This window comes from Eremothecium cymbalariae, chromosome 4, assembly GCF_000235365.1.
Source record: "Eremothecium cymbalariae DBVPG#7215 chromosome 4, complete sequence".
NCBI lineage: Eukaryota > Fungi > Ascomycota > Saccharomycetes > Saccharomycetales > Saccharomycetaceae > Eremothecium > Eremothecium cymbalariae.
The window spans coordinates 461,309-488,830 of record NC_016452.1 but is presented as its reverse complement, the minus strand read 5'-3'; the positions used below and the strand labels follow the sequence as shown (position 1 = coordinate 488,830).

The following is a 27,522-nucleotide window of genomic DNA, read 5'->3' as shown; positions in this document are numbered from 1 at the left end:
TAAATACAAAAGTAATAGTTGGTGTAGACAAAGAGAGGAGTTCAGGATAATGGCATCAGTTGGTTCCCTGAATCCGCTAGCCAATGCTTTTAAAAAGAAATCGTTCAAGAATACGGGAAGAAACATTAAGAACAGGACTCAAAATAGACTGAAGGTAAACAACGGTGATGATAACAGGGAACAGCATGTAGATTCACAATCACAAAAACAAGGTGAACATCTATACGTTACGAAACATAAAAGGCTAATCATTCCGAAAATATCGCAAGAAGATGATTGTAAGATAGGGCCTTTATTGAATGGGGCAGATCCTGGAAGTATGGGATTCCAGAGCAACACAAGGCACAAAAACCGAGAATTGCCTCGATATCTACTGCACCAAGCACCAATACTACATAGTAAGTCATTTACGCCGGATGCTTGGGATGTAGCTAATCAGAAGAAGATGCTGAGTCTTGAGAATGCAATCTCAGACGTTTCAGAGCTTTGGGAAACATTAAAGAAGATAAGAGACGTAGAGAGGAAAATTATGGAGCAGAAAGGTCTTGTTGATAGGGCGGATTCTGCTAAGGATTTAAATGATGCAATAGTTTTTCAGGGCACATGTCCGGATATGTGTCCTATATTTGAACGAGCAAGAAGAAGCGTCGAAAATAATGTTGTGAGGTATGAGAAAGAGCATCCTGACGATAAGAAGATTTCAAGGGTCAAAGCTCTAAAGGTATTTTCAAGGCCTGCGGCTGCAGCCGTTCCTCCTTTGCCCTCTGATGTGAGACCTCCACATGTTTTGGTGAAGACTTTGGATTATATAGTTGAGAATATTATCCAACATTTACCTGAGTGCGAGAGTTTTTTGTGGGACAGGATGAGGTCAATCAGACAGGATTTTACATACCAGAACTATTGCGGGCCTGAGGCTGTCGATTGCAACGAGAGAATTGTACGAATTCATTTGCTTATTCTCCATGTTATGGTCAAAGCTGACGTGGAGTATATTCGTCAACAGGAATTGGAGCAATTGCATAAAGCACTGATCACGCTCTCAGAGATATATGAAGAAGTCAGGCAGCAAGGAGGAAGCTGTCCGAACGAGGCGGAATTCAGAGCTTATGCTTTACTAAGTAAGATTCGAGATCCAGAATATGATAGAGTGATTCAAGGCTTACCGTCTGAAATTTTTCATAACGATTTGGTTCAGCTTGCTATATGTTTTAGAAGGGTAATTTCCAACACTTCTTACATGGAGAGAGGTCACATTAAAACAGAAAATAGCCTTAACCTATACCTTAGGTTTTTTCAGTTGATTAAATCTGGACAAGTGCCCTTTTTAATGTGTTCATTTTTAGAAGTTTACGTGAATGAAGTTAGGTTCTCTGCTATGAAGGCTTTATCTTTGACAATCTCTAAAAGACAGAAGAACATCCCGTTTAACTACTTCATCGAAAGTTTGCTCTTCAATAATGTGGATGAACTTCTAAGCTTTTGTCGTTACTATTCAATAGATACGGATGACTCTGGTGTTTCATTGAAGTCCTTAAAACACCATTCGCATTTAATTCCCGAAACTAAACCTTTGAAACAAAGTTACCTTACATCTGTGGAGGAGAAATTAAAAAGTGTATCACTAGTTACTTTGATAAACTCTGGAAAGCCAAATGTAGGTATTCTATCTGAAAACAGCAATGCACTTTTAACTAAAGCAGTGAAAATAGAGGTTACACCGGAACCAATCCAGGTATCTAGTGAGGCCAAAACTGAGGACATTGTTGCTGGTTCTCAATTAGCATCATCATCGCTATTGCCATTACCAGGCATAGACGAACAACATGTATCTGACCCACAGCCAACTAGACATACGTTTCAATTGATGCAGAATGCAAATGATGGATCTGAAAGACTGGAACATTTCACCTCGAACCCTTTGGATTCATCAACAGTTCCACATGAGGGTCGAAGTTCTAATACACCTTTTACGGGTATACAACCATTTACGGCCTCCTTTCCATTTAGTGCCGACAATCATACACCTCAAAAAAGTTTAGAGGAAACAATAAAAACAAATAAAACTAGACCATCCGCTCAAGAACAATATCAGGAAAAACATGAGCAGAACACTGAGGATAAAAACTTAGCTTCAAATAGAAATTCGGATGAAACTGAACATGTAATATTTGAAGAACTGGAACAGCTGAAAGAGCAAAAAGAAATCAGAAATGAATATGTGGTAAAACAGCTCTCAGACGCTTTGATAGGAGACGTTGTTGGTACCAAGTTGTCTTCTCTAATTAAAGACGAATTTCGCAGGAAAGAGCAGAAGCGTTTGCAAATAAAAACTTTATCCGAAGCTTTATTTAATGCATTTATTCATGAAACGTTATATTTCATATATGCAGAATCAAAATCAGATTTGTTTTACGAACGCCATGTATTAAGAAAAGTCTTCAAGAAATGGTTTACCAAATATCAAAGCAGTAAGCTTGAGCGCGAGTCCAGACTCAAACATAAAGAAGAATTACAACAAGTTGGTAAACAGTTGGGAATTCCATTCTTAAAAAGACCGCGGACTTCGGATTCCCATAACTCATCAACTTCAATTATCCAAGCGAATTCGTCTTTTATGAAGACCCCAAAAGCTTGGGTATATACCCCCGTTGCGACAGAAACAAATCATTTTAGCACTCCGGTCCGTAGGAATTCAGCTTTATGGCTTCCTATCGACTTGAAAGAGGAGTATTGCAACCGCATCTCAGTTTCAGAAGAACTTATTGCACATTCTGATCTAGCATCAAATGCAGACCATAAACAAGACAGTGTTGGCTTATATGTCTATTCAAAAAATTGGAATTCTATTTCAGGGTCTTGGTTATTAAGCAAATTCTCATTAAATGACCGTACCTCATTTGTCTCATCAAATCGTGCGGTGAAGCTATCTGTTATAAAATTGAGTAACGATTATAATCCAAGCAAATTTAGCACACTTCAATTACTTGTGTTTAATACCGGGGTTACAGATTCCGATATTTTTGACTTAGAAATGAAAATGAAACAGGATGGTGAAAAGTTGATTGAATTAGTCCATGGAATTGCGTTAAACACGAATTATAGATTTAGTCTCTTAATTGTATTTTGGGTATCAGCCGAGAATCCCTGGGATGATAACGTCATAGCGAAATACTTGAAATTAAATACGATTGCAAGACTGTTTGGGACAATTATACAATCCATTGAACTTTGCAAAATGAACAATGACAGACCTGACGAAATATTACTAAGAGGGTTAGTCAAGATTGCGGAAAATTTTAGGTTCGAGCTGACTGAGCGAGGTGCCTATAATAGATCAATTATGAGAAGAAACCTAGCCGGGGCTGGTGGATTTTCACATATGAACTTAACAGAGCCTTTGAGTGATCTCGATGAGAAACTGCATAAAATGATTGAATTAGAAAAACGGAAGCACGATGCGTACAAAAATAGAAAAAGCTTATATGCTCACTTACAGAACCATATTAATGCATCTCCAAAACTTAAAAAGACAAAGTTACCTGTTTTGCTCTCTGAAAACCATAAGAATAGGTCTAAGACCCCTCAGAGAATTTTACCACATTGGAGGTCTCTTTCTGAATCTCCGGGTTCCTCGCTAACATCCATTTCTTCACACCTGGCGGGCAAGGTGAAACATCTTCCACCTTCAATACCAACTTATGGAACACCAAGTCAACTTGCTCCATCACCAAGCAGTGGTGACAATAAGTTGATCTTTCAAACGCCGTCAGCAGCAATTCTAGGCGGTAGCAGTACAAGCATACCTATTGCTGGAACTGCTAATACAAGCGGACTGTCTAACATCACCATCGCCCCGCCATTAATGACACCCATCACCCAAACAGTCCTCGAAACTCCCCCACCCAAGGAGCGGCAGAACTACGTTAATAATAATTACGATCCGAACGTTGGCACTGATTCCTTCATCAACAAAAATCAAAGCGAATCCGCTGGTGTGACCCCGGGCTCCATGGTCTTACGAGAAGCCCCTAAAATAATAAGATGTGGCTTCCGCATCATGTCACAAACTTCTGAACCCCCTCAGGAATCATCTCCTGATAACAGGGAACAAGTACCGGACAGTGTGCTAGAATTGAAGGACCTAATAGCAAGTGTTAAGAGCAAGCTGAAGAAGTAATTTCTTTTATTTTGACAAACTCCCAAATATTCGGGCTACTTATTGTAAATAGAATAACCACGAAGCAGATAAAGATTTCTACAATATACATCTAACTCGCATTCCACCTTAGTCATTCCAAAATTATGCAATCTATCTGCCAATTACATATCGTCTTATCAATATCAGAACCTTTCACTAAATAATGCCGAAACCTGCCCATTTAGTTACCCTGACTTTAAGCTTCCAATATCAAAAATTATTAATGTTCCTGTCGGACACAGAGTTTAGAAGGTCGTCTTCGTCAGGTACACACAGTTTGATTGATAGGAATAGTGCAGTCTAAAAGTAGATATATTATTTAACACATGCCTCGAAGATGGTTGTATGGGAACACCTAGATGTATGTTAAGTTTATTTTTACTCGATTCTTCTTTATCTGCTGATATACAAAGGAAAAATCAAAAATCTGAGAAATGATCCATCTTGTGGTTTTACGGATAGGCTTTTTGGATACCGAATTTAGCATGTGTGAATAGTTTAAATTGCAAATGATGGTTCAGCTTTCGAGATGTATTAGAATTAAGATGTTTGGATTCAGCTACTAACTATGGTTTACTAAAATAGGTATCAAAAGCCCATGTGGCATATGCATGCGTTGGTGTATTTTCATGTATCTTTTCGTTGGTTTCGCTTTTCGTTAAGGAAAGACTGTATATTGGTGAGTCGACTGTAGCGGTTATTTTTGGTTTAATTGTGGGTCCTCATTGTTTGGACTGGTTTGATCCTATAGCATGGGGGAATACTGATTCGATAACTCTAGAGATCTCGCGCATCGTTTTATGTTTGCAGATCTTTGCTGTCGCGGTCGAGTTACCGAAGAAATATATGTTAAAGCATTGGATGTCCGTAACAATGTTATTAGTTCCAGTTATGACTACAGGTTGGCTAATTATTGGTTTGTTTGTCTGGATACTAATCCCGGGTTTAGATTTTTCATCTAGTTTGTTAATTTCCGCATGTATTACTGCAACTGACCCTATTTTAGCACAGTCAGTTGTGTCTGGTAAATTTGCAGAAAGAGTGCCTGGGCATTTAAGGAATTTATTATCGGCTGAGTCGGGCTGTAATGATGGTATGGCATTTCCGTTTATTTATTTATCATTAAATTTAGTAATCTATCCAGGTAATAGTCGTGAAATTATGAAAGATTGGTTATGTATTACTATACTTTATGAATGCATATTTGGTTGCATTTTAGGCATTGTGATAGGCTATACAGGGAGGAGAGCGATTAGGTATGCAGAAGAAAAACGAATAATAGATCGTGAGTCCTTTTTAGCGTTCTATGTGGTTCTAGCCATGATGTGCGCAGGTTTCGGTTCCATTTTAGGTGTTGACGACCTACTAGTATCGTTTGCCGCTGGTGCAGCGTTTGCTTGGGATGGTTGGTTTGCGAAAAAGACCGAAGAGAGTAAGGTTTCAACTGTTATAGATTTGCTATTAAATTTGGCGTATTTTGTCTATTTCGGTGCCATCATACCATGGCAAAAGTTTAATGATCCTAGTATTGGCACGCATATTTGGCGGTTGATGATTCTTGCTGTTGTCGTCATTACATTGCGTAGAATTCCAGCAGTTTTGGTATTCAAGAGCATGATCCCTGATATTAAGTCGTGGCGTGAAGCACTTTTTGTCGGTCACTTTGGTCCAATTGGTGTTGGGGCAATTTTTGCCGCAATATTGGCTAGGGCAGAGTTGGAAGCGCATGCAACTGGGGAAGAAACTCCATTAAGAGAGCTACCAGCACATGGAACAACACATTGGCAGTTAATAGCATGTGTCTGGCCTATCGTTTGTTTCTTAATTGTGACTTCGATCATCGTTCATGGCTCCTCTGTTGCAGTCATTACTTTAGGTCGTCATTTGAACACCATTACTTTGACTAAATCTTTTACTACCCACACAACTAATGGAAATAATCGTAGTTCTTCCTGGATGCAGAGATTACCTGGCTTGGATAAATCAGGTCGTTCATTTTCATTACATCGGATTGATACATTAGCTCCTCCGGAGGTTCTAACGAGGGCTGGTACAGTTGAAACAAGTGGTATTCCGGTCAAGCCTGTAGGTGGAATGAAGAGAAGACAAAAGAAGCTAAGCAGAAAGAGCAAAGCAAAGGAGATGTTTAGAACTGCTTCAAAGCGTAGTGATTTTGAGCCCATTGATAGTGTCGCGCTAAAAGAAGAAAGGATGGTACGTGAAAGACAAGCAAAAGCGGCCGCATTTGCTCTAAGTAGGGAAGATAAATTGGACTACGAAGAAAAAGATCTAGAAGACGAATATCAAAATGAACAAGATTCAAAAGATGATGCCTACCACTCTAGTCAACAGTCTTTGAATTATAACTCGAATAGTACTCCCAGTGATTTTCGGCATAGTATCGGAATGGATGACAGGAGTAATTACAAGAATACTCCTGCCAATACTTCTAATGACGAACGCATCCAATTTCCTTCGGTTAGTGGTAGTTCTTCCAATGCTTATGAGGAGAAACTAGCAGAGAGCAGCCCAGATTATAATGATGACCAGCATCCCACTATTGCATATCAAGAAGGGAATAATCTCATCCTTGAAAATAAGCAAGGAGAGATCGTGGCTCAAACAATGGTATGCAGACCTGGTAAGGATCTAGAGGATGGTAGCGGGGGCAGTTCCCGTTCCGATCTTCCGGCGGAGAAGAGGCACTCTTTGAGAAAGGTGGTTTCCCCTTTATTCTTGAAAAAGTCAACCTTAATTCAGGACGAACGTGGTGCTAAATACCATGCGTATAAAGTTAATGACACCTTGATCATTGAAAATGAAGATGGGGAAGTCTTGAGGCGTTATAAAATCAACAGGCACGATTCAGGTAAATCTTCAACTTCTGTTAAGAAAAGAAGTTCAAGTGTTGTCTCCAAGGCGCTTTCTGCAGTTGGTCTAGGTAGATCATCTAATTCCTCGGTCCGATCCCTTCCTGCAACTGAAGATGTTCAAAACGTAGCTGAAAATCCACAGAAACATATCCAACCGCGTAAATTAACCCCAGTTCCTTCGGTACATTCAGATGCACCCTTTGAAGATGATGACGAAGAATTTTCTGAACTTTCTGACGGCTATGATTATACGGCGAATGATGTAGTACATAAAGGAGTAAATGAAGAAGAAGAAACTGCAATTGAACGTGTTAGAAGATTAACAGCTTTGGGGGAGTATTCGGCCCCAAGAGATGATGATGATGAAGAAGATGTTCCGCATGCTGTTCTGCAAAGTATAGCCGGTGGTAACCCAAATAATGACAACAGAAATGTTAACACTAATACATCAACTTCAAAAACCAGAACTGCTTTAGGCCTACCTTTCCATAAATAGTAATTCTCCAAGAGTTTGATTGTCAGTACTACATTTCCCAGCTTCACTTCTAATAGTTGCAAGAAGTGGCTTCTTCCAGAGATGATTCCCGTAATCACGTGATGTAATTTATAATCATTTCTGTGTTGCGGACTGTCCTGTTTCTGGCATCTCTACCACCTCTATAGCATCTACGTAAATGTTTATAACCCATGACTAGGTGTGTTTAAGTATATAATACAGCTTCGTGAGAGCTACTGAGATTTAATAAGGTTTATTTATTGGAGAAGGCTGTATTGCACCTGTGATTCTTAGCAATAAATGAAATTGGAATGACCAGTCCTCTCCGTGGTCTATTTCCAGAGAGGAATAATTATGATAACTTCCCAAATTCATCTTCTCGAAGATCCATAGGGAGTGAAATGGGGGGAGGAAATTTTGAACGTGTATCTGGAGGAGCTGACAACAAAATACTGAATAATGCGGACCATAGTATTCCTTCTTCACGTCAGGCACAGAACAGTGGGAGCCCTCGAAATTCAACAGAAAGTAATATTTTAAAATCTATAATTCATGAAGAGCTTAAGGAAGGGTATAGTCAATTAAAAGATCGCTTGAAAAGCGACCGATTTTATTTAAGTAATAGATTCAAAACTAAGCAGGGTGTTTCTGAAGGGGCTGAAACGCCTACAGATGAGGGTAGTGAAGTTTATTTTAAAACTTACGATCGTAAAGTTGAAAATGAGTATGCACTAAGAGATAGGATGAACAAACTCCTTGATGAAATGAGTAGTAGGCCCATTAAGATACTAAACAATGATGATTTAAATGACATATTTGTTGGTGGTCATGAACAAATTGATATTAAAAAACCTGGGAAATGGGGAAAGATATGTAAAATCCTTCGAGAGAATAAGAATAAAGGAATACAAAACATTTCGGTGTACAGTAGTTCAAAGGAAGATGATACAAATTCGAATGAGACACATATAATTGATTTAGATAAAAATATACGATGGGAGAGAAACGAATATAACTATAATAACAGCTCGAAGAGAATGCTTAAGGAAAAGTGGGATCCATTTTTAATAACCACTTCCAGCAATGTACTTACAAGTAGTTATAACAAATTTAAGTCGTCTACGAATCAGCAAATTAGCATGTCTATGAAAAGATCCCAAAAGTATCACGTTCAAAGGAAATTGACAGCACGCCATCTTCAGATGATTGCCATTGGTGCTTCGTTGGGAGTAGGGCTTTATTTAACTTCTGGTAAGGCATTCAGTGTGGCAGGACCTTTGGGAACTTTAATCGGGTTTTCTATTTGTGGAAGCATTTGTCTAGCAACTATGCTATCGTTTACCGAACTTTCAACCTTAATTCCTATATCTTCCGGCTTTTCTGGTCTCGCTTCTAGGTTTGTAGAGGATGCCTTTGGTTTTGCCTTGGGGTGGTCTTATTGGATATCTTTTACTATTGCATTACCTAGCCAAATTGTTGCTAGCATTTTTATGATAAGCTACTATTCACCAGATTGGACTACTACCGTGAAATCCACACTAATATTTGTTACTGTTTTCTGGATATACGTAACGGCAGTAAACCTATTGGATGTGCGGTTCTTTGGTGAGATAATTTATACATCTACTCTTTTCAAACTACTAATTACAATTATCATGATGTTTGCCATGTTTGTGCTAAATTTGGGAGGTCGCAATACAAGAGTTGGATTTAGGTTTTGGGATAGTTCCAAATCACCACCTGGACTTACCTATGGACTATTTCGTCCAACGTTTGACTTAATGGACACAGGACAAGGAAGTCTAAATGGTATTCATGGTATAAAGGGAAATGTTTTGTCCGTGGTGTTGGTGGTACTAATATCCACATTTTCTTTCAGTGGCGTTGAAATGGCGTTTGTTGCTAGTGGTGAAGCAATCAATCCTAGAAGGACTTTGCCTGCCGCTACCAAACGTACGTTTGCCCAAATAATACCAATTTATATACTTGCTATTCTTTTTGCGGGGCTAAACATTTATAGTGGTGACTCCAGATTACTAAGATATTTCCCCCCTACTCATAATCCTGTTAATATGAGTAGCGAGGACATCCAGTGGCAGATAGAGAATACTTGTACAGGTGATAAGATTTATAATTTAGGTGCCAGCAACAACGGAAACAAAAGTCCGTGGGTCATAGCATTGCAAAGTTTCGGTCTTTGCACATTTGCATCAGCATTCAATGGCATTCTAATTTTCTTTGGAGTGAGTGCAGCATGTTCATCGCTATTCGCTTCAAGTAGAACCTTGTATTCGATGGCTACCCAAGAGAAGGCCCCAAGAATATTTCAAACATGCAACCATTATGGAGTGCCATGGGTGGCTGTTTTGTTTTCTAGCGCTTTTGGCGTTATAGCATACTTAGCTGTAAATGAGGCTTGTTATAGAAACTTCCAGACGCTTTCAAACTTAGCCAGTGCTACGATCGCGATCATCTGGTGTGGTTTGAATGTATCATTTTTGAGGTTTTATTTTGCGTTGAAAAGAAGACCAGATATTATTTCTAGAGACGATCCAAATTTCCCGTATAAGTCTCCATTCCAACCCTATTTATCACTCTACGGGCTTATAGGCTCAACTTTAGTCGTCTTTTTTATGGGTTTTACTAACTTCATCGATGGGTTTTGGTCAACCAGGTCTTTTGTGTCGTCATATGGTGGTTTAATCTTATTCATAGCGTGTTACGCTAGCTACAAAACATTTGGCACATCAAAAATTCAACGTTTAGACCAGTTAGATATGGATACAGGGAGACGTGAAATGGATAGAATGATTTGGGATGAGCATAGGCAATATTCTGGTAGTATTGGAGAAAAGTTACGGAATCTGGTTACATGGTGGTTCTAAAGTGTAACTAGAATTAATTGTCATGTGACACGTTATTATAATTGGAAAAAAAATTCTGCGATGAGCTGCTATGCATGAGATGCATCTATATACTTCTTAAATGTAAAATAAAACAAACTTTTCTGTAACTATCTTTAGTATACCCGAACTGTTTTGTACCATGGTTGACTTAGATGGAGCTATCAAACTTGCAATAAGTGCACTGTCTGTTAATGACTCAAAGGAGGCCCTTAAGATCTTGAAGCCCTTTGAGAAATCATTAAAAACTGATAATTCAGAAAACGTTCAATTATTTCAGGTTTATGCAGATGCATATTTGGAAAATGGGCAATTAGATCAGGCATATCCGCTACTGGTAAAGGCATGCGAGCTAGATCCAAAAGGTGAAATTACTGGAAGTGAGAAATTCTTCACTTTAGGACAAATTGTGGGAAGCACCGATGGAATTAAAATCCTGATGCAAGGTATAGAAAACCTCACAGGTTCTTCTGGTGAGTTACTAAAACAAGAACAAATTGATAAAGTTGTTGGCGGTATTTTAGCAATGATTGAAATATGGTTGACTGATTTATGCATGGAACCTGATGCCGAGTCCCAATGTGAGGAATTAATCTCAAAAGCCATCAAAATTTCTGACGCCAAATCTCCAGAAACATGGTCTATGTTAGGTTCTATAAGGATTTCTCAACAACGATTTGAAGAAGCTGTAGAAGCATTCGAAAAATCTTGGGAATTCTTCAGGCTGAAGAAGGAAAATTTGGAAAGGGACATGAGATGTGAAGTTGATAATGCAAATCCAAGAAGTTATGCTGAATATATAGAATTAATTCAGCCCTTTTTGGCGCTCTCAAAAATGTGCATTGAAATGGGTTTGTACAACACTTCGTTACAAATTTTAGGGGCCGTAAAAGAGATTGATGAAGATAATATGGAGGGTTATTATTTGGAGGGGTTTACGAATTATTTGATTGCAAAAACTTCATTCTTTGAACTACAAAATCCTGGTGTGACTATAAACCCCAATAACATATATGAGCTTAATCAACATATTCAAGGGTTACCTTTAGACTTTTCATCTGAGATTATTCAAGAACCAATTCAAGAAGCTCGTGTAGCTCTAAGTTTTGCCCTCAGGCTGGGTGAAAACTCCGATCCAGATGATGAGATTGCACAAGAGTTAGTTATAGGGACTCAGTCCATCCTGCAGGAATTAGGAGGACCTATAGATACAGCAGAACTTATTAAATTAAAACGTGGGGAAGAAGTTAGTGCTCAAGATGATGTAGAATTAGATGCTCTTTCAGACTAACTCTAACAAAGTTACCTCTACGCTAGTTTTAAAAAGGAGTATTTCCCAATTGTCTGAAGTTGATCAATTCCATTGTATAATATATACCCATGACATTAACAAGATTGTAAGTTAATAAAACAAATACAAGTCAATTTGGATTAACTATGTAAGCAACTTTATATAACTCCTACTCAATAGTGTCAACCAGTACTAAAAAAACAGACAAAATTGAACATTCTTCTACTTTTGATTTCAATATATAACGCAACGGCTAGGGTTTCCGTAAGAGGTTTTCTCAAATACGATCATCTATTCTATAATGATAATTTATCATGCATAGACTTCTCTACAATATCTATATCACGCCTTGTATCACATTTTCCTTCCTTTGGCCCAGAGTACTCCTGTTCGCCATCAATGTCTTCCCATTCATCATCATTAGACGTGTCAGTGGACGCTTTCTTCGACGCTGCTACTTTCATATTTTGTGTTATCATTTGCGTTAAGTAAAATGGTCTCGCTTGTTCTTCCTCTGACCGGCTCGACGATTCGTCCCCCCCCTTAGGCAGCTCATCACCTTTCCATATTGATACGTATTCTTCAGGAACCAACCCTGTCCGTGTCCCATCAATATTCTCCGCAACCAACCACCCCTGGCCATGTTTATAACTGATATATATAACATCACCCTCCTTCAACTCCAATTCATTATCATTTTCGGGAACAAAATCATAAAGAGCAACCACCTTCTTATCTACAACATACTCATTGGGTAACACTATACTCTGCCGCTTGTCTGCCGTCTCGCTGATATTACCATCTTCATGTCTGTTATTTACACTACTGTTCCTATTATCTCCTCTATTGTAACCATAATACTGGTTATGAAAGTGTTCGCGTTGGCTTTCGTCATATTCATTATTAAAATCTGAATCATCATTGTTTCCCATATTTATCTCTTCAAAGTACCCGTAATGTAGAGGATTGGATTCATCATAAGCATAGTCTTTTATAGAAATGTAACCAACCGTATTAGTGTAATCTTCATCACTTGAGGCACTGGTAACATGATCAATATTGATCTCCTCTCGTTTTGCCATTGTTTGAAGTTCTTCTAACCTTACAAAATCAGCCTTACTCCTATCCAATGGATCTCTGAACGCTTATTCAATGCCCCCTTTGGCTTCTCATTCTATTTTGTTAGTTAGAGAGCAACAAAGGTGGCTTTCTATTTACTTTACCTGTAAAGGAGAAAAATTAGCATGGGGCCTTTCTCCTGTACCTTTCACGGTAAGGAGTTAACAAAGCCTAGTGATTCTTATAAATAGTGTCAAGAAAGTGGTATAGCGGGGCTTTGGGTAATACTCAGACGTGTATTAGTAATGACCACTTCACATAGGCCCCAATTGGAAGCCAGGAGTGGGAGTAGATCACATGGTAATTCTCAATATGTACCAACCAAACTAGAGCATGCTAGGCTACTGCCTGGGCACACAAAGTTGAAACGTAGACGGGGTAAGAGTGGCCGGCATAAGCGTGGCAATGAAGCAGACTCATCGGTAGATAAAGTATTTACGGTGTCTGAAGCTACGAGCAAAAGTGGCGGGAGGGCGTGTTCTGATGTTGGAGAAGAGCATTCTGCGTTGGAAGTCGGTGATGGTGATGGGGGTGGAGATGTGGGTAGCAGTTACGGAGAGGAGTCAGATGAGGAGGGCCTTTTGTTGCAGGAGTTAGAAAGATTGCGCAGTGAGAAGATGATGGAGAAGGTGAAGGCGCAGCAATTAGAGGAGGATAAATCGTTGGAGGCAGCTGCTGATTCCGGTAATGATTTGGAGGGCCACGGTCCAAATGTGGCAGGGTCTTCTTCTGAGGGTTGGAGGTCTGATGCTGTTTTTGGTAGGCGAAAGAAGCCCAAGTCGGAAAGGAAGAATCTTTCGAATTCAATCTCTTCGGACAAATATACCAATGATCTAATTCAAAGCGAATATCACCAGGACTTTTTAAAGCGGATGGCAAAATAAACAAGGTTTAATTACAGTATACATTGGCTCTTTCAGCATTAACTAATGGAAAGTATGAAAACACTGAGCATTGAGATTTTTTGGTTTTATTTACATGTATGTGGGTGAAATCATTAAAATAAAATAAAAAGGGTTTAGTGAAACCTAGTAACATCCTTGATAAAGGAGCTAAATTTGTGGTAGTCTAATAATTCTCCTCCTATGAATTCTATCTGAGAAAACGTTCCACCAAGATTTCCTCCGTTCACATTGGAAAATTGGACCAAATGTTTATCCATGTACTTTAAGTTCAGGACTCTGCGATAGTTCATGGTCAAGTACCTGTATTTAGCATATGTGTTTTCACCGTTCTCTAATTTTATATTTAATGAAAGTTCCTCAGGAAGTACTTGGTTTCTGGATTGATATTTTGAATTCAGATCTAATCTCATTTTGTCCAAATATTCTTTCAACCCAGGTTGGTGTTCTTCAATCCAGTTCATTTTTTCTTCTCTTTCTAATGGCACCATTTCAGAGACATGATCCATGGTAATTTTAAAATCGTGATATAGTTCCGGAGCCTGTAATATCATAGATCTCTCTTCTAAGTGATTGATACAGCGGATACTGTCCTTTTCAACACCGTCTTCGTCGTTCAATGCAAACCACAACTCCAAGGGCGGGATATTGTGCTTAAAGTTCAATGCTGACAATTCTGGGATAAACTTTAGCTGGATGAAATACTGATGTTGGTCTACGTTAAACAACTCGTCTGGAGATGCTAATCCATCATAAAGAGGAAGTTTTAAGATTTTCGTACTCGTTTGTGGAATTTGAGCCTGAAATAGCTGTTTAGAGTCATGTTCGTTTGTGAGGATTTGCCCCAAAGTTACACTGACAGATTTTGATTCTGCAGCATTATTGGTTATAGGAGAAACGTTATTGGCTTTTTCTTCGATGCAAAATAGGTGAACTTTATTAACCGTGTCATCTGAAAGGACCAGTTGTCGTGGTTCCGTACTAGACGCGTCCACAGGATTCTTAGGACGAATTCTTTGCAACCTGAACCAGTTCTCCTTTTTAGAGATCCAATCAAACCAATCTGTATTGGATACTGGATATTTGGCGTAGCATAACATGTTTTTATCCTGACTACCACAAAATATTACATCTTGAGTTACCTGCGGTTTGTAATCTAACGCCCAAAGCAATAGCTTTTTGGAGGTTGCAACCCTCTTTTCTCCTAGTGCACTTAACAAAAAGATATCCTTGCCATTTTCATCAGAGACTTCCTCAAAATATGAGGAACCTTCTTTTTGTACTAATTCTATTATTTGTTGTGGTGTGAACTGGCAGCTAGTCTTATTCTTATCAATTTCAGAGTGCTCCTCAATAAAATCCTGCATAGAGACATATTGCGAACTGATATTATTCAAAATATTAGCAATAGAAACCTCAACATATCTAATCATAGGTCTTGTGCCGCGGACAATAATCTTATTTTCTGCTAATACAGCAGCTATAGTCGCACCGATACGAGCCAAATTCTGCAATATTTTACCGTTATCAGTCAGCAACAACAAATACATATCTCTTTGTGTAACATCCATCACTTGTTCCAAGATTAAGTCATCTAATTCATTAACTGATTCATCTATCTGGCATTCCCAGAATTCATCCATAATCTTCTGGATCAACTTTTTCTTCGAAAGCCTCGAAGTTTTGTAGCTGTTATAACGTTTACAATACTGTTTTAACTGAGGCAAGGTATATGCAATTTCTAACGAGTTCTTTAATTGTTCGTATCTCTTTTGTGACATCTTTAATGCAGAACTTATCGGTTTCATATCATGAATGGCCTTCTGTAGTTGATCATTGGAAACTAAACTTTCAAATTCTAATAAATTCTTCCTTTGATGTTCAATTGCTCGTAAGAGGTCGTCAGAGGAGAATTTTTTAGCGGTTGCACTGTTCTTCTTCGCATTCGAACCTTTAGCAGAAAAGCTCGGATTAATTTCCATACCTTGCAATATGCTCAGTCTCTTTTGTTGGTTTTGTTTGAAATACGTAGGTATGCTTCTTTTCTTTAAAATACCCGTTTGTTGCGGATCCAAAACTAGAAAGTGATCATTTTCTGGCTGCAGTTTTTGGCCACTATTTGGTTTTATGTATGGTTCTGATTGTACAGTATTGATCTCATTTTCTGGATAGTGACCTATAGGGTTTTTATGTTCAGGAGTAGCCTCTTGGATCTGTTCCACATCAGTTTTACATATAGAGCCGTTGCTTGAATGATATCGTAGTGCAGTCTGCGAGTGGTTCACACGTATAAGAGAGTTCATACTCTGCCATAACTTCCCATAAGCCTTATTCTGCTTTAACATCGTTTGATATCCACTTGGATATAACTACATATATATCACAGTTTATGTTGAATATAATAGTTACTATTACTACACTGTTCTTAGGTTCAAGATGGAGAAGGCAAGGGAAATTTTTCACTAAATGTTAACAGAAAAAATTTCGAAAAAAGGAATAAGATCAACCTCTATATAATGAAGTGAAGGCAAAGGGTAAATCTCTGATTAAAGTATTCTTAGAGTCTCATTTCCTTAGGTGTGTCGTGGAAGGTATTGTATACGTTTTATCATCCTCTGTGTTTGTTCTCTTTCTAATCAGCGTTGTCCCATGGCCAAGAGAAAATTGGATGATGATAGGTTTATCACATTGAAAAGAAGGAACTATGTTCCTTTAGAAAGGTATTGTCAGGTTTTCAACCAAGAGGTGAAATGCTTTATGGACCCATTTAATCGTAAGAATGAATTTCGAGATTCGGTAATCCATATAGATGGTAAAGTACGGTATTTGCAAGATGCGGATGATGGGAAGTGTATTATAGAGACTGATTCAGATAAAGATTCAGAAGATGAAGAGTTGGAGATAGCGAAGAATTATGAACTGGGGACATGCTGGACAGGTAAAGAAAAGCAAATGTTTTTCCATTGTTTATCAAGATATTCAATCCATACGTTGGATGAATGGTCCGATCAATTACCGAACAAGAGTAAATATGAGATCCTTGTATACCACGATGTTCTCAATACCAATTTGAATCAGCTAAAAAGAATGAATACCAAGAAGCGTGGTGGTATCTTAACCAAGAAAGAGCTCCCAATAGCATACGAAATGGATCCATTCTTTGTTGAACTTGAAGAAGCTTACAGTCAGCTAATTAAGACAGAAATAGAGGATGTAGTTAATGCAGACCACAAAGTAGAACTTGATTCAACGGAAGAAGGTGTCATAAATTGGCATAATTGGTACAAACGATGGGCCCCAATATATTCGCGTCATAGAATACAAGAATACCAACCACCACCTAAAGAGCCACCTCTATTTTCAACAGCTAGTGAGCAATACGTGGAGGAACTATTACGAAGATATACAAAAAAACTAATATTCTATTCCGTGATCCCGCACATCGATAAAAAGTTCGTTTCAAAAGACTCATTGAAATATCCAGACGCCTTTCTTGAGGAAATTACTCAAAGGACCAACATAGAAAAAAAAAAGCGATCCCCACTTGTAGAATCTTATATATGGGATAACGATGAAATAGAAGTCAGAACTACAAATCTAGAATTCCCTCATCTAATAACCCCCTCAGATATTTGGAAGGCAATGATCGTTCTCCGAAAAACAGGTCATTTAATGCCAACCCTTCCCGAAACAGTAGTAGACACCCTAACAAAATTTCAATTGGAACATGAAGAGGGGAAGCTCTTCAAAAATAAAAATATCCCACAAGCCCTTATAGTACCAATGTTACAACACAAGGTCTCTTCATACAAACTAATAGTGGGCCTGCCTTCCCATGTTGACTTCAAAAAGTCATCACCGCCGCCGACGTCTTCATTGGAAACCCATCCCGCTTCCTCTCCTTTGCGCGCTATTAGCAGCGTTCCTTCCTCTGCCCTAACCATCCTTCACAACTCAAAATTGCCGATCCGTCCCGCCCCGCCTCTTGCCTTTGAAGAAGACCATTTAATCATGGAAAAAAAACTATTCTCCCTTTGTGGAAAGAAATCTGCACTACTGCCGTACGCCCGCTTTATTGCAGATGATCCTTACAATTCTACCGATAATCCCTTCTACGAACGTTTGTTTCTCTTCGACGCTCTATCCACTAATGCACTAGACGTAAATAATTCCAGGTTATATCAGCATGCCTTGGTTCTTCACATGCATGCCCCCGCAGAACACCTCCCTCACCAACAACATTCCACCGTATCCCTAGAATCATCAACCACTCCCTCCGAAAATGATATACCTGCTGCAATTCTGGACTTGTATCAATACTACGGCTGACCGTGTCCTCATTAGTATATAATCCCCCTCTTGCCCAACCATCCGTACACCACAAATTATAATGACCCTCGAGTCTTTATCTATTATCCCTTTATGCACGTACCTGCAGCTTGCGTTCTCCTTCAAAACCGTTATTATTTGGAACGTGCAGCAAAACCTTAAAATTCGGAGCACGAATCCCGAAGTACACCACAGAAACCTTACTCGGGATCGTATCCCCGTTCTCCGACGACAGTGACGCATGAACAGGCGTAGAAGTAATCACAACAAAATCTATCAGCAGAAAGGAAGCGAGTACAGACAGCGCAACAGAACACACGTACGACAATCACGAGATATAAAGGGATTTAATATGCAAGCTGTTGGTTTGTTTTGTTTATCGTGGTATCAAGCAGTAGGCTCAAAAAAAACAAGGGTGACTGACGGTGGGTCTGTAGATGATTAATGTGTAAACAGTCCTCAACGGCAAATTAGAGGACAAGTGGGTTCTAAGGGAACCGTGTGCCGATAAGGGGATTTTAATGTGAGTGAGTAATAAGGCTTTGAATTTAGAATAATATTGTTCCGAGATGGTTTTGAAAATATATAAATGGATTGATTATTTGAAAGTGTATGGAATTTTTTCAGCTTGGGAGTTATGGGAGGATGGATAATTAATTAACTTTATTTTATTTTTTTATAATATATATACGACGAGTAGCCTATCATTTAGTAAGAACATACTATTAGGTATAGAGATATACAGCAGGTACTACTGTTTTAGTGATACTAGCATTTGGAAAACAATAATAGAAGCTTAGTTTTCGAAGAAGAGGGTTTTTTGCATTTTGAAAGAAAAATTGGTTTTTTAGAAACAGACAAAAGGAACCCAACGATAGAGAAAACAGGAAGAAATTGTTGATATTATATTATTTTTATTATTTTTAGAGAATATTTCTAGGAGACAGCTTCGTTTTTGGATATATGTTGAAGAACGGTCGGCTGCCCATCGCTAAGATAGTAAGCAAGTCAGTCAAGTTGGATTCAGGTATTAGTGGAGCGTTTGTGCGAGGCTATGTGTCGCATACTCAGTCGAAGCAGTCGACGATTGCAATTCCGCCTGCGCAGGTAGGGGAGAAGCTTGCCCCGCCTTCTGCTGGGGCGTTTTTAAAGCCGTTGTCTACCAAGGAGCTATTGTCTCTTGGGGCAATTGGATGTGCTACGATTAATGATAAGGTATTAAACAGTGTGATAAAGGTGTTTCCATATGTGCCTAGTTCGGTAGTGAAGATGTTTGTATCATCGTTATACTGTGGCGGTGATAATATTATGGAAGCCAGAGAGAAGGGGAAGATGTTAAGGGGGCGTGGAATTAATAATATGATGTTGTCGTTAACAATTGAGGATTGTGAGGGTATCAAGAATATTGATATTAATTATATTGTTGAAGAGACTATTAGGTCATTGCATGAAGTTTTGAAGCCAAACATGGAGGAGCAATTGTCGGTTGCGGAGGATGTTAATGTTATTCCACCGGGCTATTTAGCGTTAAAACCTTCTGCGTTGGTTTCAAACCCTTCTGATGTTCTTAAAAACTTCATGGCTCCTGAGTGGAGGGAGAAAAGCGATGAGTTGGTTGAAAATTGTTCAAGAATTACTGAGGAAGTCTTCCGGTTGAACCAAGAATTTGCGAAGAGATATCCTGATCGGAAGGCTCCTTTTTTTGTTTCGACTATAGATGCTGAAAAATACATTTCACAGGAACCGGGGGTACGTGAACTACAAAGGATTTTGTTTGCTAAGTATAACCCTAGATCTTCACGTATGGTTTCCTGTATTGGTACATGGCAGTTGTACTTGAGAGACTCAGCCGCTGAGTTGGAACTCCAGCGTGAGAGGGCTCAACGTGAGGGGTATAGGTTAGGGTTGAAATTGGTGAGGGGCGCATATCTTCACTCAGAACCCAATAGAGACATCATATTCCCTTCAAAGGAGGCTACGGACGAAAATTTCAACGATGTTATGGTCAAAGTCATTCAAGACTTATTAGTGAGAGGCGAGGACTCGGTATATGGGCATATGGTTGTTGCCTCTCATAATTACCACTCTCAAATGCTAGCGACGATGCTTTTGGTATCCTCTGACGGTTCATACGGAAAGGCTAACGTAGTGTTAGCTCAGTTGTTGGGCATGTCAGATAATGTGACCCACGACCTTATCTATAACCACGGTGCTAAAAATATTATTAAATACGTCCCTTGGGGGCCTCCTGAAGAAACTAAAGATTACCTATTAAGAAGGTTGCAAGAAAATGGCGATGCTATGAAATCTGAAAGCGGATGGCCTCTAGTTAAACAGGTTGCAAAAACTCTCTTGCATCTTTAAATGATCATAATCTAAAGGATAAGTGAAAGAATTGGAATGACGACCAATCCTAAAGTACTGCGAAGAAAATTTTTTTTCTATATTCTTTCGTTTGAACAATCTAAAGACCATTTGGTAACGATCGCATTTGGTTTGATTTAAAACTGTCATCATCATCATCGTCATCATCATCATGAATACGATAGTTTCTTGTAATCAATAATCATTAAAAAGAAATCAAAAAAATACATGTCAGAACCCCTTTTTTTATTATTCATCAAAAGATGGCTGCGTCGGAATATGTAAGTGATGTACTGGTGGTAGCTGCATCAACAATGACGTATATGCAAGATGACTTTCGCAGCCAAAGTCATCTATCTATCTACTAGATATGCAGCCGGATTGACCATAAGATAATCTCATCATCCACAACAAATAAAATACATAGCGTATAGATTTATGTGCTACGTGACAAAAAAGACTAAACTGATTTACGCTGCATTGGTTGGTTATCCAGGCACTTTAATTGTCCCAGGGAGTTTCCTTAGGGAGGCTATTTGGTCGAACATTGAACCCTGAAAGCAGTGCATCTGATTCGTCGGTAATGATGGTGTACTTGATGATAAATTTAGAAATCAAATTTGAAATGAAGATGTTCTTATCTATAGATTGTAAGTGAAGATAAATTGAACTCTCTAAAATTGTGTAGGGTAGGATTTTTTTTGTTTACTGATTGTATAAGATAAACTATATGAAGTTTGTTGCCTTATTTTCAGGTGGGAAGGATTCCTGCTATAATATTTTGCATTGTATAAAAAATGGTCATCAACTAGTTGCATTGGCCAATCTACATCCAAAAGATGAAAATCAACAGGAGTTAGATAGTTTTATGTTTCAGACAGTTGGACATGATATTGTTTCATACTATGGTGACTGTATTGGGTTGCCTCTGTTTAGACAAGCTATCAATGCGAATAGTTCTCGGAATGTTGCATTGAATTATTCACAAACTGACGGTGATGAGGTGGAGGATTTGTATGTTCTTTTGCAGCGTGTTAAAGATGAGATTCCTGAAGTTGAGGCAGTTAGTGTGGGTGCTATTTTGTCTTCATACCAGCGTACTAGAGTTGAAGATGTCTGTTTTAGGTCAGGGTTAGTTGTCCTCAGTTTTCTATGGCAACGGAATGAACTTGAGTTAATGACTGAAATGTGTTCAATGTCAATTCAGGGTGGTGATGAAGCAGAAAGTAGTGATGGGTTGCCTAAAATGGATGCCAGACTGATTAAAGTTGCTGCTATAGGTTTGGACCAGAAGCATCTAGGGAAATCTTTACCTGAAGTTTTCCCTACTTTACTGGATTTAAATTCCAAATATGAAGTCCACATCTGCGGTGAAGGTGGTGAGTTTGAATCCATGGTGTTAGACGCACCATTTTTTGAACGCGGTAAATTAGAAATGATATCTTTAGAATATATGCCTCATCAAAATGATGGTGTGTACAATGCGAAGTTAACCGTTAAGTTTGTTCCTCGTAATTTAAAGACGCCTGTAATTGACCAATTACAGGAGTTGCCTGTACCCTCTCTTGAAAATGAATGGGTCGAGATATACAAGACCATGATGAATGGGGATCTAGAGGAGGTTCAAGAACCTTGTTTAGATTATTCGGAGCATCACGTTGTTTCAGGAGAAAATATTGTCAATAACATGTTGTATATTAATAATTTGAGACCAAGAGTTGAGGGTAGCTTGATAGATCAGGCGTCTGATGTATTCAACCAACTGGACGAAATTTTAAAAAGGCGTGGAGTTTTTAGGTCTCAGATATTATCATCTTCACTACTACTTTCTGACATGAGAAATTTCTCTGAAATCAATGGGATATACAGTTCATTCTTTGATATCTCTAAAGTGGGGCCACTACCACCATCTAGAGCTTGTATTGAATCAAGTTTACTTCCAAGTAATATATGCTTACAGCTATCTGTGATACTAGATACCCAAACTTCAGTTGTACAGAGGGGTAAGGTTTCGGCTAACGATGATAAGGACGGTTTACATGTGCAAAGCAGGTCCTATTGGTGTCCCTGTAACATTGGCCCATATTCTCAGGTAACATGGGCCAAGAATGACAAAAATAAGGTAGTTTATACAAGTGGACAAATTGCTTTATTACCAAGCTCAATGGATCTATGTGTTACGCTGCTTAACGAACCTAAAAATGATTTAAATGTTGGTATTTCTCAAGCCGTTCTCTCACTACGCCATTTTCACACCTTAAAAAATACTGTAGGCGCTCAGAATCAATTATCCATGATTTGTTACATTTCAGATGCGTATATGGCTCCTATAGTGTCTGAAGCATGGACACTCTATTGTTCTGATATGTCCATTGATAGCCAAAATACGTTAATAACAGTACTCGTCTCCCACCTACCTAAGGACGCTCTTTGTGAATGGGGAGGGATCGCTTATAATGAGAAATATGTCGTTGATGAAGACACAGACTTTGATGGCTCGTTTAAAAGTCGAACTCGTGACATTGAATCGCTGGTTTCCCAGTCCGTTGTTGGATCAAATAACTATAATAGTATTTTTATTGAAAATAACGAGCTTATAAGAAAATTTACCACCTTATTCATTGATAATGACGAGGATGTAGTTAATATCATTAAGAAACTTACAAATTGTCAAATAGCGTTATACTACAGTCCAATTAGAAGCGTAACACTACCTATGGAATCGCATGTAGAATATGTCCCCGTAAATGGAGTATATGATGAGTCTGGAGATCTGAAAAAGTATGCTCTAAGTATTAAACATTAAATTTTACATCAAAAAGTGCTTATAGACAAACAGTTTGTAATTCATGCATATATAATTAGCATTACTTGTACACTTTCATACTTTATCCGTAGATTGGTATACCAGTAAATATCAGAAGAAATTTCCGCCCGAGATATTTATTTAATTGTTCAACGGTATGAGAGTTGCACCAATGCTATAAAACGACCTCAACGGTGCGATGCAGAACTCTTTTGTGCAAGATGAATAATAGGAGAGGGTTTGATTTTGATAATGAGTTTGCAAAGTTGTCTGAGTTTAGACAAAAGGAGATCAATTTGTTAAAACATGATGATATACTGAAAAGGAGACTGGAGATAGAAACGAGGATCCGAAACAGAAGCAGATTATATCTAGATGATATACGATATTTTGCTAAGGGTAGATATGATAAAACTTCATTATGCTATATGAACACAATGCTAATGGACAATGATCGCTTGCGTACAGGTTGCCACCTGCACAACATGATTACGAATACTCAACCCTCTAATGCTGGGTCTGGGGAACGTTCAAATGATGGTGCAAGTTGCAGCGTAGGTCAGTCCTGTGAGTCAACAACTGCTAGGGGAAGTACAGCAGGTGAACTCGTTAAAAACAATTCTGGCGATGAAAAAGATAGAAGTATTGTAAGAATTGGTCGGAAAAACCTAGAAGAGTATGAGTGCAATAACGATCCAACAATGGTTAAAGAGATCATTAAAAATACCGAAATTGCGAAAATTCTCTTAGGATCGAAAGCTGCAACTGTTAAGAAAGAAGTACAACCCCCTTTGTCTCTGCCCCCAAAACCCAGATGTCTAGCATTGAGTCTTAAGAGAAGGTTGGATCCTACCAACGTTGACCATTTTAATCATAAGAAATTTAAGCGCTACAAAGATTATAAAAATACCGAAGAAGATAAAAATATAACCGAATGTACTTCCGCCACAGTAGCTTTCAAGGTCTCTTCTTCGGCCTCATGTGATAAACAGGATGGTCTGAGTATTATGGGTGCATCTGCATCCGATTTTAAAAATCAATTAATTGATCCTAATAATATTAGTGCCGCCGCACCATGCAACATGCCTTATGAAGACTCCAACAGCAACTCAGATTTCTTCAAACCTGACGAATCAGAAACAAATGCTAAATCTATATTCCCTTGTGAGCAGATATCCAGTGCACCATCTATGACTTGTGGAACTTCTATTCAAAATTCATATTCATCTGACATAGCGATGCAGACACCCAATGGTCGTGAATCTCCTATGACACTTGTTGGTCCGACAAATGTACCTGACAGTCGAGAAGGAATTTCCGTTGACCGGAGTAGTATTTCAAGAGACTCCCAAAACGTTTCATCAGAAAATGTAGTAACAACAAAGTTTCCTAATGCCACTAAAAACTCTCAAAAGAACCGTATTTTAGAGACCTGCCAAGATCATATTACGCTTAATAAAACCACAGATGATTCTGAAGGCCCCCGAGATATCGCTGTACCGACTAAGAAAAAATCTAAAAAGACTAGAACAAAGTCTAGTTCAAGACTAGAACAAAGAGTTTCAAGCAGTAATGATAATGCTAGTCCACCTATCAAGCCTTTCATACCAAGAGCTTTGAAAAAGATGCGAAAACTAGCCCGTAAATATGATTTATAATAACATATATATATATATATATATATATGTCTCCTATTGCCGAACCCCAAGTTAAAGTAAATCTCACATTAGGAATAATTATTTAGAAACAACTAACACCATAATTTTCTCTTTATTAAAGATGTTAGTGTATTTACTTTCGTAGAAACTTGGTAAACTTGTGGCGTTTTTTGTCTTTGTCTTTGTCCTTATCTGTAGATTCATCAAGTTGCGTTTGAAGTACGGGGGCCTTAATATGCATGTTATTATTGCGTTGAGTAACAACAGGTGTCGGCTGATCTACTCCAATTGATCTGCTACTTCTATCAAATAAATAATCTGGTGCTTCTGACTGAAGACGCAAATCATCTTTTAACCTTAGATGAGCCCTGTTTTCGGACAATTTTTCCATAGATTGCATAAACTGTAGTGAGGTGATCGTGGAATCACTACCAATAAATATGTCCCTATTTTTTGACTCAGCTTGTGAATATGCCGCCTTTAATTCAACATGCGTTATACCCCCAAGGATAAAATAAAAAATCCTCTGTTTTGGAGCTTTTGTTTGGTTATTTGTCTTTGCCCATGCAGCCTTGTGTCTAGGATTTCTCAGTGAGGTTGAGGAATTGTTTGACTCCAAAGTAACCTTCAAATCTGGATCAAGTAATTCGATTGGTTTGTCTTTGACATATGGAAATAACTCTTCACTCAGTAATAATGGATTATTGATAACACTAGATAAAATATTTCCAATTGAAGGGATAAATCGGGAGGTCTGGTAGCTATTTGGGTCGTTCATGATACTGCTATGCATCCAGTCTTTTTTAAAACCATCATCTTTGGGATTTGACTTAATCAATTTAAACCCTATATAGTTGAAGTTTCTGAACAGTTGCATAAAATGCTTGAAATAATTGTGATTCGCGCCAACACCGATAAAAGATAATAATTTGACAAAATCCGGCTCGATAAGACCACCCCTAAACAGAGCATATTCAATGATGTAACGGACTTTGTCAGTTATAGAAGCGTTCTCATTCGCTAAAACCTCCAGTAGCCGATCTGCCAGTTGTTTAACCCGATTACCATCAATATCGAGACCAAAACTGCACAAAGTTTGCTCCAATTCTGATGATTCAACTAGATTACGGTCCTTTGAAATCTGTAAACATTTATCAATGAGAGTTTTGTGTAAGGTAACCCTTCTTCTTTCTTCATCAAAGTCTTTTAAATGTGCGACAACACTTAATAAGTCCGTCGTAGTTTTCACTTTACTTCTATCCACGAGTAAAGGATTTTTAGAGATTATTTCGTTTATTTTTGCTGTCAAAGCTTCACCTGCATCTGCAATATGTTGGTACTTTAATTCAACCCAATCCGGATCTAATAGGTCTGATAATTTAGATGTCTTTTCCTCTTTTTCCCCCTTTTCATTTTGAGCCTCATACTTATAAACGTTAGTGACTAAATTCACGTCACTAACCAAATCATAAGCCAAAGATTGATACGTAAAATCATGGACTAATGCACTGAAAATATCCAGAGTTCGATCTGTTATTATGAAAATCGATCTTGGTCTCATATTTGGAGGAGGGAAGTCTTCATTTTGACGTGCGTAATTATCAAGGGCATGTTGAAATTCAAAGGCTAGTTTCTTAACTAGAACCGTTGGTCTACATAATGAAGAAACTTCCTGACTTGGCTCTGAGTACCTAATAATTGGATATTCACCCGTTATAATACAGATATTCAGTAAACTTTGAACAATTTTTTGGATATTTCTTTCTATTAAATCCACACATTGATTGTTAAAAAATATTTGCAAAGGCTGATCAATACCAATAGTCTCAAAATACCATAATCCCTTTGGGTAAAACCCACATTTAATTTCCGCTAATGAAGCCATATTATGAGTAATGTGTTGCCTAGAATTCAAATATTTAGCCAATTGCTGATCTAAACCGGGTAAAAACCTAATATGATTTCTCTTATACCTCGGAGGCATATTACTAAAATCTGCATCAATACAATTAATGTTAAACTTATTAGGACTTAAGAAATATATTACCTCCATTGACGGCTGCCCCTTTCGAGTCTTTGAATCAATTTTATCAACAGCAGTCACATGCCCCAATAACTCCCTACGATCAGCAAACAAACAACTTAACAGTTCATCAACAGTATCATCAACCACTAAAAATTTAATCCCATGTTCAGTTTCAATATTATCAATAAATGATAGGATATCTGCATGATAAAAGATTGTTAGTCCGATTGATCCAAACTCAAGCAGAAGTATTAAGCCGACCTACAAACAGATTCACGCTAATACATACAACTTCTTTGCAATTCTATCAAGTTTAACATATCTATTGGTTATTCTAAATACCAAACCCCTTTGAATCCAACCCTATACTTACAACCTTGCTGTCCTTTAATCGAACAGCAAACTACAATTCTTAAAAGTAAGATGCCAAGAACTCCATTTCTTAAAAAATCAAGGGTACCCGGACATAACGTAAATAATGATCGATGCGTACGTAATCATTTCCTTTTGTCTTGGACGTTGTCAGGCACAGAATATATATTTAGTTACATATA

The 27,522-nt window shown here is 38.2% G+C and overlaps 12 protein-coding genes across 12 annotated transcripts; 9 read left to right on the top strand and 3 right to left on the bottom strand.

The window, feature by feature from the left end:
• Positions 1 to 49: 49 nt before the first annotated feature.
• On the top strand, positions 50 to 4,180 carry SAC3 (Sac3p; the record flags this gene model as incomplete). The annotated part of the gene is made up of 1 exon (XM_003646068.1): positions 50 to 4,180. One exon carries the CDS (start codon positions 50 to 52, stop codon positions 4,178 to 4,180), a length of 4,131 nt encoding a protein of 1,376 aa, XP_003646116.1.
• A 358-nt stretch (positions 4,181 to 4,538) lies between these two features.
• On the top strand, positions 4,539 to 7,570 carry NHA1 (Nha1p; the record flags this gene model as incomplete). The annotated part of the gene is made up of 2 exons (XM_003646067.1): positions 4,539 to 4,562; positions 4,787 to 7,570. The coding sequence occupies 2 exons, from the start codon at positions 4,539 to 4,541 to the stop codon at positions 7,568 to 7,570; spliced, it is 2,808 nt and encodes a 935-aa protein (XP_003646115.1).
• Positions 7,571 to 7,881: 311 nt separating this feature from the next.
• Positions 7,882 to 10,455, top strand: SSY1 (Ssy1p; the record flags this gene model as incomplete). The annotated part of the gene is made up of 1 exon (XM_003646066.1): positions 7,882 to 10,455. One exon carries the CDS (start codon positions 7,882 to 7,884, stop codon positions 10,453 to 10,455), a length of 2,574 nt encoding a protein of 857 aa, XP_003646114.1.
• A 160-nt stretch (positions 10,456 to 10,615) lies between these two features.
• ACL4 (Acl4p) lies at positions 10,616 to 11,764 on the top strand (the record flags this gene model as incomplete). The annotated part of the gene is made up of 1 exon (XM_003646065.1): positions 10,616 to 11,764. The coding sequence occupies one exon, from the start codon at positions 10,616 to 10,618 to the stop codon at positions 11,762 to 11,764; it is 1,149 nt and encodes a 382-aa protein (XP_003646113.1).
• A 296-nt stretch (positions 11,765 to 12,060) lies between these two features.
• NBP2 (adaptor protein NBP2) lies at positions 12,061 to 12,846 on the bottom strand (the record flags this gene model as incomplete). The annotated part of the gene is made up of 1 exon (XM_003646064.1): positions 12,061 to 12,846. One exon carries the CDS (start codon positions 12,844 to 12,846, stop codon positions 12,061 to 12,063), a length of 786 nt encoding a protein of 261 aa, XP_003646112.1.
• Positions 12,847 to 13,128: 282 nt separating this feature from the next.
• Positions 13,129 to 13,767, top strand: CWC15 (U2-type spliceosomal complex subunit CWC15; the record flags this gene model as incomplete). The annotated part of the gene is made up of 1 exon (XM_003646063.1): positions 13,129 to 13,767. One exon carries the CDS (start codon positions 13,129 to 13,131, stop codon positions 13,765 to 13,767), a length of 639 nt encoding a protein of 212 aa, XP_003646111.1.
• A 134-nt stretch (positions 13,768 to 13,901) lies between these two features.
• SLS1 (Sls1p) lies at positions 13,902 to 16,130 on the bottom strand (the record flags this gene model as incomplete). The annotated part of the gene is made up of 1 exon (XM_003646062.1): positions 13,902 to 16,130. The coding sequence occupies one exon, from the start codon at positions 16,128 to 16,130 to the stop codon at positions 13,902 to 13,904; it is 2,229 nt and encodes a 742-aa protein (XP_003646110.1).
• A 304-nt stretch (positions 16,131 to 16,434) lies between these two features.
• RRN5 (Rrn5p) lies at positions 16,435 to 18,114 on the top strand (the record flags this gene model as incomplete). The annotated part of the gene is made up of 1 exon (XM_003646061.1): positions 16,435 to 18,114. One exon carries the CDS (start codon positions 16,435 to 16,437, stop codon positions 18,112 to 18,114), a length of 1,680 nt encoding a protein of 559 aa, XP_003646109.1.
• Positions 18,115 to 19,077: 963 nt separating this feature from the next.
• PUT1 (proline dehydrogenase) lies at positions 19,078 to 20,478 on the top strand (the record flags this gene model as incomplete). Its single annotated transcript, XM_003646060.1, has 1 exon — positions 19,078 to 20,478. The coding sequence occupies one exon, from the start codon at positions 19,078 to 19,080 to the stop codon at positions 20,476 to 20,478; it is 1,401 nt and encodes a 466-aa protein (XP_003646108.1).
• Positions 20,479 to 21,208: 730 nt separating this feature from the next.
• Positions 21,209 to 23,284, top strand: DPH6 (diphthine--ammonia ligase; the record flags this gene model as incomplete). The annotated part of the gene is made up of 1 exon (XM_003646059.1): positions 21,209 to 23,284. The coding sequence occupies one exon, from the start codon at positions 21,209 to 21,211 to the stop codon at positions 23,282 to 23,284; it is 2,076 nt and encodes a 691-aa protein (XP_003646107.1).
• Positions 23,285 to 23,505: 221 nt separating this feature from the next.
• On the top strand, positions 23,506 to 24,942 carry Ecym_4222 (uncharacterized protein; the record flags this gene model as incomplete). The annotated part of the gene is made up of 1 exon (XM_003646058.1): positions 23,506 to 24,942. The coding sequence occupies one exon, from the start codon at positions 23,506 to 23,508 to the stop codon at positions 24,940 to 24,942; it is 1,437 nt and encodes a 478-aa protein (XP_003646106.1).
• Positions 24,943 to 25,075: 133 nt separating this feature from the next.
• On the bottom strand, positions 25,076 to 27,288 carry SEC1 (Sec1p; the record flags this gene model as incomplete). The annotated part of the gene is made up of 2 exons (XM_003646057.1): positions 25,076 to 27,168; positions 27,258 to 27,288. 2 exons carry the CDS (start codon positions 27,286 to 27,288, stop codon positions 25,076 to 25,078), a joined length of 2,124 nt encoding a protein of 707 aa, XP_003646105.1.
• Between the last annotated feature and the right edge of the window lie 234 nt (positions 27,289 to 27,522).